Raw genomic sequence first — 11,101 nt, forward strand, 5'->3', positions numbered from 1 at the left:
GGGCGCCTAATTCACATAGTATGTGTCTGAAATGCATGAGCATGTCAAGGGCGTTCCATAAAAGTTGCACGCTTACTTACAGAATATGGGGTTAGCACGCCCAACTTGGGCACCAGCATTTACACCAGGTTTTAGCAGGTGTATGGTGTCCAAAGTTTGGGTGTTGGAATTGGCGCAAAGTGTAATTCTATAAAAGGCATTCACTTTTTATAGAATCGTGCTTAGCACTGATCTTTTATGGCAGTGATTCCCAACCCTGTCCTGGAGGAACACCAGGCCAATCGGGTTTTCAGGCTAGCCCTAATGAATATGCATGAGAGAGATTTGCATATGATGGAAGTGATAGGCATGCAAATTTGCTTCATGCATATTCATTAGGGCTAGCCTGAAAACCCAATTGGCCTGGTGTTCCTCCAGGACAGGGTTGGGAACCACTGTTTTATGGCGCTTTTTTTTTTTTTTTTTTTTTTAGCACAATTTATAGAATTTCCCCCCATAATGTGCACTATTCACAAATTGGGTGCAATATTATGGGCAAATGAAAAAACACATAATATTGGGGGGGGGGGGGTTTCTGTTCCATTTGTTTTGTGTTGCCAGAGGATGTGGTAAGAATGGTTACCGTATTTTCACGCAAATAACGCGCACCCGTATAAAACGCGCACACGGGTATAGCGCGCAGAAATCACGATGATATGTACAAAAACTTTGGTATACCGCGCTCACGGGTATACCGCGCATGCTGCCCGACGCTCCTTTCGCCCGCCCTGACTTTCCGTGCGCTGTCCCGACTCTCCGTTCACCCCCCCTGACTTCCGTGCACTGTCCCCCCTTGAAGGTCTGGCCCCATCCTGAAAGCCTGATGCCCCCCCCCCCGACGTCCGATACATCCCTCCCCCCGAAGGACCGCCGATTCCCCAACAATATCGGGCCAGGAGGGAGCCCAAATCCTCCTGGCCACGGCGACCCCCTAACCCCACCCCGCACTACATTACGGGCAGGAGGGATCCCAGGCCCTCCTGCCCTCGACGCAAACCCCCCTCCCCCCAACGACCGCCCCCCCAGCCGACCCGCGACCACCCTGGCGACCCCCACGACCCCCCCACCCCCCTTCCCCGTACCTTTGGTAGTTGGGCCAGAAGGGAGCCCAAACCCTCCTGGCCACGGCGACCCCCTAACCCCACCCCGCACTACATTACGGGCAGGAGGGATCCCAGGCCCTCCTGCCCTCGACGCAAACCCCCCTCCCCCCCAACGACCGCCCCCCCCAAGAACCTCCGACCGCCCCCCCAGCCGACCCGCGACCCCCCTGGCGACCCCCACGACCCCCCCACCCCTCTTCCCCGTACCTTTGGTAGTTGGCCGGACAGACGGGAGCCAAACCCGCCTGTCCGGCAGGCAGCCAACGAAGGAATGAGGCCGGATTGGCCCATCCATCCTAAAGCTCCGCCTACTGGTGGGGCCTAAGGCGCGTGGGCCAATCAGAATAGGCCCTGGAGCCTTAGGTCCCACCTGGGGGCGCGGCCTGAGGCACATGGTCGGGTTGGGCCCATGTGCCTCAGGCCGCGCCCCCAGGTGGGACCTAAGGCTCCAGGGCCTATTCTGATTGGCCCACGCGCCTTAGGCCCCACCAGTAGGCGGAGCTTTAGGATGGATGGGCCAATCCGGCCTCATTCCTTCGTTGGCTGCCTGCCGGACAGGCGGGTTTGGCTCCCGTCTGTCCGGCCAACTACCAAAGGTACGGGGAAGGGGGGGGGGGGGGTCGGGGGGGTCGCCAGGGGGATCGCGGGTCGGCTGGGGGGCGGTCGGAGGTTCTTGGGGGGGGACGGTCGTTGGGGGGGAGGGGGGTTTGCGTTGAGGGCAGGAGGGCCTGGGATCCCTCCTGCCCGTAATGTAGTGCGGGGTGGGGTTAGGGGGTCGCCGTGGCCAGGAGGGTTTGGGCTCCCTTCTGGCCCGATATTGTCGGGAAGTCGGCGGTCCTTCGGGGTGGGGGTGCGAGTGGTCCTGCCGGGGGGGGGGATGTATCGGACGTCGGGGAGTCGGCCGGGCAAGAGGGCTTGGGCTCCCTCTTGCTCCGATCGTGGATGCGGGTGCGGGTGGGAGCGCGTGCGAGCGGTCGTTCGGGGTGGGGGTGCGAGTGGTCCTGCCGGGGGGGGGGGGATGTATCGGACGTCGGGGAGTCGGCCGGGCAAGAGGGCTTGGGCTCCCTCTTGCTCCGATCGTGGATGCGGGTGCAGGTGGGAGCGCGTGCGAGCGGTCGTTCGGGGTGGGGGTGCGAGTGGTCCTGCCGGGGGGGGGGGGGATGTATCGGACGTCGGGGAGTCGGCCGGGCAAGAGGGCTTGGGCTCCCTCTTGCTCCGATCGTGGATGCGGGTGCGGGTGGGAGCGCGTGCGAGTGGTCGTTCGGGGTGGGGGTGCGAGTGGTCCTGCTGGGGGGGTGAATCGGGCATCGGGCGGGGTGGGAACTATGTTTTAAAACTTTTGTATACCGCGCTCACGCATATAACGCGTGAGGGGTATGCGCGGTAGGTAAAAACGCGTATAACGCACGCGTTATATGCGTGAAAATACGGTAGTTAATGTCTGGGTTTTTTTAAAAGTCCATAAACTGCTGTTGAGACAGACATGGGGGAAGCCAGTACTTGCCCTGGATCAGAGGCATGAAATGCTGCTACTATTTGGGTTTTTGCCAGGTACTTGTGACCTGGATTGACTACAGTTGAAGATGGGATACTGGGATAGTTAGACCATTGGTCTGACCCAGTAAGGCTATTCTTATGTTCTTATGTTTATTAATGAAATGCAATGAGAATCCATCCCTATGTAGACCCTATGGAACCCATCCCATTCCTATGGCCCCCGCCCCATGCTTCCCACATTATGAACTCATTTTTCTTAAATTCAGCTGAGTATTACTAACTACTCGTTGAGATGTAAAAGTGTCAATCACAGTTGTGGCTGTTCCCTACCATGAGATGAGGGCTAGGGCATGAAGGTAGAACTCTCTGTAATCTCTCTGAACTCTCTAGTGCAGTGGTTCTTAACCTGGGTTCGACCGAACCCCAGGGGTTCGGTGAGTCAGTCTCGCGGGTTCGGCGGAGGTCAAAACACACCTCCGACTCATATAGCGCGCAATCCTTTTCGAGGATGCTGGACATAAAAACGAAGAAAAGGAACAGACTTTGTTGCGAAAATGACACGAGAGTGGCACTTGCCAAGGTAAAGCCGCGCATTTCTGAACTGGTCTCTGAGAGGCAACAGCAGAAGTCACACTGATTTGCAGTAAATTTCATTATGATGTTATTATTATTCGAAATATAGGAGAACTTTTTTGTTTTCAAAATTGATATTATTTTTTCCCTCACTGTATACCTATGTTTTGACTTTGTTAAATCATATTTTATTTTTCCAATAAAGAAGAGTTCGGTGAACACGTATATGAAACTGGTGGGGTTCAGTACCTCCAACAAGGTTAAGAACCACTGCTCTAGTGCAAGAAGATGTGTTGAACATCAGGCATCTTCCAGTAGTGTGGCACAGTGGTTAAAGCTACAGTCTCAGCACCCTGAGGTTGTGGGTTCAAACCCACACTGCTCCTTGTGACTATGGGCAAGTCATTTAATTGCCCCAGGTACATTAGATAGATTGTGAGCCTGCCGGGACAGACAAAGAAAAATGCTTGAGTACCTGAATAAATTCATGTAAACTGTTCTGAGCTCCCCGAGGAGAATGGTATAGAAAATTGAATAAATAAATATATCATGTTGAAGGATACAACAGCACTTTTTCGGACTGCAAACTGTGGGTGATACTGATTGCTTTACAGGGAGAAAGATTAAACTATAATATGTGTTATTCAGGAAAGCACAATATAAATCCTCAGCCCAAATCCTACCCCAGGGGATTTGGATTCTCTTCTTCATTGATGTGGTTAGCCCATCAGTCATTAGGAAGTAAAATCTTGTTACAATTTTTTGGGGTTGTAGAGATAGAAAATATAAAACAATTTGCCCATTTCAAAAATTATTTTAATGTGTACCAGGAATCAGGGTGTTACATACCATAAAGGCAGAACAAATTCACCAAGTTGCGCTGGCTGGGGATGCATTTATAATTACCATAGGATTTTGGCATATGTCAATATGACTTCCCATCATTGGGCTGAAAATGCCCCACAGAGTCATACCAAAACCCACAAAGTTCCTTTCAGGCCAACACTCTTCACACATCTTATATTTATTTTTGCAGTATTTCAGAAGGTCATTAAGGTGGTTGTACTGTGTTAGTCACACACCACAGGTAAAATCTGACTGCTCCTGGGTTCATATTGGGGCATCTCTGTTAAATAATTAAAAAAACAAAAAAAAACAAATTGATTTTATTTTAGTGGGTTAATGGAACTGGAGGAGATCCTAGAAATTGGCTGTAATTCAAATATGATTCTTTCTGTACATGAAGGGGTTGATATTCAAAGTGATTTATTTGTCACGTAACTGAAGCTATCAGGTATAGCAACACTTAGAAACATGATTTATTTATTTTATTTTTTATATACCACTTAAAGCCTAAGTGGTTTACATTCAGGTACTTTTCCCTGTCTCTCCTGATGGGCTCATACTCTATCTAATGTACCTGGGGCAATGGGGGATTGAGTGAATTTCCCAGGGTCACAAGGGGCAGCATGGGATTTGAACCCACAACCTCGGGGTGCTGAGGCTGTAGCTCTAACCACTGTGCCACACACTCCCCTGATGGCAGATAAATGCCAAATGGCCCGTCCACAATCTCTAAGGCAAACACAAGCAAAACATCCAACGGAACTGCAGTGACGTGTCGCACAACGAACAAAAGAGAAAACTGCAGAGATGATGTACAAGATGCCAAGTCTTTAATCAAAAAGCATTACTTTGAACATTAAATAGTTTGTATCCAAAATATGGTCCAATTGGATAAATAGAACACAGTTCCATCTTCATTCACTTGGATGCTCAGAGCTGGTGCCTGGCCATGGCCTGGCACCCGGGGCAGACTGATCATTGGAACAATATGGCAACTCCTGAGGGTCCACAGTAATAGGAGACCCACTCTTCTGTTTCTTCAATCTAGCTTAATCATTTTTGATAGGTATTTAGGGGCCCAGGACCCTTGATGCCTAGATCCTGTCAATCTGCCCCTGCCCGCACCAAATATATGATGATACTGCCCGGAGTGACCAAAAAAATGCTGTCACCAGCTGAACAGTGATTCCAAAAACTTTCATCTGCTGTCGGATCCAATTGATGCATCTTCCAAGAGATGTTTCAAGCATTAACTTTAGTTGATAAAATGCTAGTAAGCACAAGGGGGTATAAAGGCTTAAAAAGTTACCTAAAACATCCAGAAGTCTGAACATGGTGGGCAAATATTCTTCATTACGGATATGCAGAAAGCAAAAAAATTTTCAGTTCATCTTTGGTACTTATTTTCAGTTTGTTTCACACATTTTTTAAAAATTAAGACTTTTAATGAACATTAGAATTTAACATATGATTAATTTGTTGGAAACGTGCTTGTCAGCTTGGTATGCCTTCCATTTTGTAAGGTGTGATAACGAGCAATCTGTGCTAACAAATATTGACCCCCATTTTTCATGATTTGTGCAATATATGAAATTACTGACCTAGTTGTTAATGTTTGTTATCTGCTCAACAGGGAAAAGAAGAGTTTGAAAGACAGCAGAAGGAACTTTTAGAAAAAGAAAACATCATCAAACAGAACAAGATGCAGCTAGAACAGCATCAGGTATGTTCATCTCCCTCCACCATGCTTCTTTCCGTTTTGACTGATGGGAAGATATCTAGAAAGTGGCAATATCTGACAGTTAAACACATTGGCCCACATTTACACATAGGCAGTTACTTCTGGGCTTAGTTTTGAAGATGACATCTTGACAGTACTGCAGTGAAGAAAGACCACCATGCCTCGACCAGTGAACAAAAAAAATTGGGGGCCTTTGAGCTGACCCTACCTTTTTCACAGATTCCCTTGGTAACAGGCGTGTGTTGTACTTTGAATTCCTAAGTTAGACACCTAGTTGAATACCTAAGCACTGGATTACGTGACTCAACTAAATTACCATACAAGGTATAATATTGAATTAAACAACACAACTAAAATTGTGCACAACATGCTGTCACAACCCCAGCCTCAAGACTAGGGTTGTGCCAGGTCTATCTCCTCCAAATACAAGCCTTACCCTGAAAAGGGCTAACCAGGGTGATAGGCTAAGCTCAGACAAACAGATAGGGTCTGAGTTCCTATCAAACCACCAGGTTACAAAACCCTGGGGAGGGGAAGATGAGAGGGAGAACAGCCTGGAGCAGCAGGAGGTGCCTTACAAAAAAGAACAGCCTAAGAGGCAGGCTCACAGCTCAACTAAGGCACAACTGCTGGGCCCAATTAAGGCTAATCAAAAAGCTCAGCAGAAGCAACAGGTTGTACCTCCCCCTTACAGGTTAGGGCGTGTCCAACTCAGGGCTTTAGAGGCTCAGCTGAAGAGAAACAATTCAGTCTATCCTGGGTCAGCCCAGGAAGGAGGCTCGAGGGACTGGGCTCCTGAAACCCCACCAAATCAGGACATTGAAATGGCAGATGTTACTACTGTCCCTGAGGTCAACCAGCCAGCCAGCCAGGATACCATAGAATTGATGGATACCTCCATGGAGCCTGGAGAAATCCACATGGATGAGAGTTAAGTGGAATGTCTTGACTGTTTGGGATTTAAATTTTTGGTTTTTCTTTTGGGGCTGTCTGAAAGCACAAGTGGGAGCAGTGCTAGGCTCACTGCTGCAGCTGTGCCTTATTTTGGGGACAGTGAAGAAAGTGTTTGGTGCATTTTTTACTTTTGCCTTTTTCTATTTTGAGAGGATTTTGTGGCTGTCTGGGTGAAAGGGGTAGTAGTGGGGAGAATCCACGTAAGATCCTCAGGGTGGGATTGTGGGGCCAATTTTTTGGCAAGCTTTAATTAAGTGGATTCTGCTACTCCCCTCCCCCACCAGCTGTTTGTGAAGTTGGTTGGGGAAGGCCTGTTAAAGACTAGGCCTAGGCAGCATGTTCTGGACTGTTTAAAACCATTGGGAATAACCAGGGAAAAGGCTGGGTGTCCAATTGTGAGCCTGCCGGTGCCGGGATTTGCAAACAGCTCCCGACCAAGGCTCAGCAAAGACCGAGTTCTGCCGTGCCTTCAAAAGAGGTTGAAGGTCCTGCTGGTTCTTATGAGTGAAACAAAAAACATGGCAGGAACAATAAAGCTTTTAACAAAACTGAGTCCAACTTTATTTCCCTCAAATAGCAAATTGTCCCAATTTGGGCTACGAATTCAAAAACAATCATAAACAGAAAATTTGGGCATACAAAAAAATACAGCCCCCACCTTTCGTGCAGGTAAGTTCAAAATGGTTCTATTGTAGCCTTGCCCTAACAGTCTCACAATCAAAGAAGGCAAAATACGGCTTCCGGAACACCCAGCCTTTTCCCTGGTTATTCCCAATGGTTTTAAACAGTCCAGAACATGCTGCCTAGGCCTAGTCTTTAACAGGCCTTCACCAACCAACTTCACAAACAGCTGGTGGGGGAGGGGAGTAGCAGAATCCACTTAATTAAAGCTTGCCAAAAAATTGGCCCCACAATCCCACCCTGAGGATCTTACGTGGATTCTCCCCACTACTACCCCTTTCACCCAGACAGCCACAAAATCCTCTCAAAATAGAAAAAGGCAAAAGTAAAAAATGCACCAAACACTTTCTTCACTGTCCCCAAAATAAGGCACAGCTGCAGCAGTGAGCCTAGCACTGCTCCCACTTGTGCTTTCAGACAGCCTCAAAAGAAAAACCAAAAATTTAAATCCCAAACAGTCAAGACATTCCACTTAACTCTCATCCATGTGGATTTCTCCAGGCTCCATGGAGGTATCCATCAATTCTATGGTGTCCTGGCTGGCTGGCTGGTTGACCTCAGGGACAGTAGTAACATCTGCCATTTCAATGTCCTGATTTGGTGGGGTTTCAGGAGCCCAGTCCCTCGAGCCTCCTTCCTGGGCTGACCCAGGATAGACTGAATTGTTTCTCTTCAGCTGAGCCTCTAAAGCCCTGAGTTGGACACGCCCTAACCTGTAAGGGGGAGGTACAACCTGTTGCTTCTGCTGAGCTTTTTGATTAGCCTTAATTGGGCCCAGCAGTTGTGCCTTAGCTGAGCTGTGAGCCTGCCTCTTAGGCTGTTCTTTTTTGTAAGGCACCTCCTGCTGCTCCAGGCTGTTCTCCCTCTCATCTTCCCCTCCCCAGGGTTCTGTAACCTGGTGGTTTGATAGGAACTCAGACCCTATCTGTTTGTCTGAGCTTAGCCTATCACCCTGGTTAGCCCTTTTCAGGGTAAGGCTTGTATTTGGAGGAGATAAACCTGGCACAACCCTAGTCTTGAGGCTGGGGTTGTGACAATTCTCAGTACCATCACCTCCTGCATAATGAGCACTAAGAGACACAACTAGGGACCATCATTGAACTTATCCCTTACCAACCATATACAGCATGTTTCCCCAAAAATAAGACCTACCCCAAAAATAAGCCCTAGTTATATCACCCCAGAAGCCCCTCCCACCCACCCATGCAGCCAAACCCCGCTGACCCACCCATCCACCTGCGCAGCATCTTCCAATCTTTCCCTCCCATCCGAACCTCGCCAACCCTCCCACCGCAAGACCGACATACCTCTCTCCAAACAGCAGCGTTGGCAGCACTTTAAACAGGCTGCTTCGCGGTCTTCTCCCGCCGGGTCCTACCCTCTGCTGCATCACTGATGTCATCAGCGAAGCGGCACAGGGAAGGCTCCAGTGGGAGAAGGCCGCAAAGCAGCCTGTTTAGAATGCTGCTGACGCTGCTGTTTGGAGGGAGGTATGTCGGTCTTGCGGTGGGAGAGTCAGCGTGGTTCTGCTGCACAAGAGAGGAGGGAGGGATAGAAAGATGCTGCGGGGGAGGGGAGGGATGGATAGAAAGATGCTGCAAAGGGAAGGCACAAGGGAGAAGGGAGGAAAGGTGCTGCAATTTTGGGGAAGACAAAGGAAAGATGAAGAATTGGGATGGAGGAAAGGAAGGGAGAGATGATCATTGTACATTAAAAAAATAAGGCATCCCCCAAAATAAGCCCTAGTGCGTTTTTTGGACCCAAAATTAATATGACACTGTCTTATTTTTGGGCAAATACAGTATGTGTATATATATATTTTATATGTATATTTATATGTGTGTGTATATATATATATATATATATATATATATGTATATATATATATATATACACACACACACATATATATATATATGTGTGTGTGTATATATATATATATATGTGTGTGTATATATATATATATATATATATATATACACACACATATAAATATACATATAAAATAACAGCAGTTATCTGTGGTTGCTGAAATCAGTGTGGTCCCACAATGAAAACATAAAGCGGCTTAGCAGAACAGCAGATTCCCTTCAGCATGACATCTTGTGTTAATTAATATGTTCATCCAACAGTGTACTAATCCACCAGCTCTCTCTGTAAAGCAAAAAATAAATATAAAAAATATTTAGTTCACTAATAAATCTCTATATCCTATAAACAATCCATTCTCTTAACAAACACCTTAACAATCCATTCTCTTAACAAACATCAAAATACCGTAACACATTATCAGTAATATTACACTTAATTATTAATCTATTAATAAAGTATTACCACACCGATCAATAAATCAAAGCCAGATATCCACGAGCATACCTGTATTGTTTAAAATAGTTTTATCATTTGCCTTTCAGTTGAGCCAGTTCCAGCAACTGGAGAAGGAGATCACCGCGCCAGTGGAGAATGATATCACAAAGTGGCAGCCACCTCAAGGCACTGCAACAGTAACCAGTTCCCTGGCATCTCAGGATAGGCAGCTGCTTTTCTTCTACTCCAGTCAGTGTGAGACTCATTTCATTTCCCTCCTCAATGCCATTGATGCCTTTTTTAGCTGCATAAGTGCTGGTCAGCCTCCTAGGATCTTCGTTGCTCACAGCAAGTTTGTCATTTTAAGTGCACACAAACTGGTATTCATTGGAGACACGTTGTCAAGACAAGTGGTGACCCAGGATATCCGCAATAGGGTGATGAACTCCAGCAATCAGTTGTGTGAGCTGCTAAAGATCATTGTCACGGCAACCAAAATGGCCGCCTTGCACTATCCTAGTACAAAGACCCTACAGGAGATGGTGGACAGGGTAACAGAACTGTCCAATTATGCACAGTTGTTTAAACTCTCCTTGGTACAGATGGCATCTTTATGAATAAATGTGTAACAAAAGACAGAAATAAGGGAAAAAGCAAAGGGCCTTCACTGAAGAAAAATGTGCCAAGAACTGGCATATTATATATATATATATATATATATTTTGTAAATGTTATCATATTTTTGTAGGTATTATATCTGAATTATTTTAAATACATATAAAGGATTAGAAAATGTAGATAAATAAAAGAAACATTGTGATTCAAGGAATCTCTTACTAACTATATATTTGTGAGATCGTGACATTCCAAGGAAACACCTCAAAAAACGCACCTTAAAATTATGTATCCTATGACAATGTAAGGGATGCATGGTATTTTCTGTATGTAATATGGTTTGCTGGGAGCTAAACTCAATTCTAGCCATGTATTGTACACCTTGCTCTAAGGTAAAGTCGTTTATCTAATAAACAGCCCACATGAATGTTTTAGGCAATTGATCCTTCTTGGAAAGGCAGTGATTTTTATGTTGTCATTCTCCTTTCTCAACTTATTTTTTTGTTTAGTTTTTGCCATAAATTATCTGAAACCGTTCTAGATCTTCATTATTGACCCTGCTTGGGTAGGACAAATGTTTTCTGTGGCATGAGGCGGTGTTTAAGAAGGCCTACTGCAATGGTGGCGCTACATAGCTAAGCAGAAGCAGGGAGCTACACAATAATTGCAGCTGTAGGATGAGCTAAATAATGAAGAAAATGAAATAGTGTGATCTATATAATTCCCACTGTCCCTCAGAATCTCT

General features: G+C 46.5%; 1 protein-coding gene across 1 annotated transcript in view; it reads left to right on the top strand.

Annotated features, from left to right (window-relative positions):
• NEDD9 (neural precursor cell expressed, developmentally down-regulated 9) overlaps positions 1-10,892 on the top strand; it is a 136,526-nt gene extending 125,634 nt beyond the window's left edge. The window contains exons 6-7 of the mRNA XM_033934671.1: positions 5,692-5,781; positions 9,849-10,892. Coding sequence (XP_033790562.1) covers positions 5,692-5,781; positions 9,849-10,358 — 600 coding nt within the window. The 3' untranslated portion in view covers positions 10,359-10,892. The remainder of the gene's footprint in view (positions 1-5,691; positions 5,782-9,848) is intronic.
• The last annotated feature ends 209 nt before the right edge of the window (positions 10,893-11,101 follow it).

This window comes from Geotrypetes seraphini, chromosome 2 (genome assembly GCF_902459505.1).
Source record: "Geotrypetes seraphini chromosome 2, aGeoSer1.1, whole genome shotgun sequence".
NCBI classification, from domain to species: domain Eukaryota; kingdom Metazoa; phylum Chordata; class Amphibia; order Gymnophiona; family Dermophiidae; genus Geotrypetes; species Geotrypetes seraphini.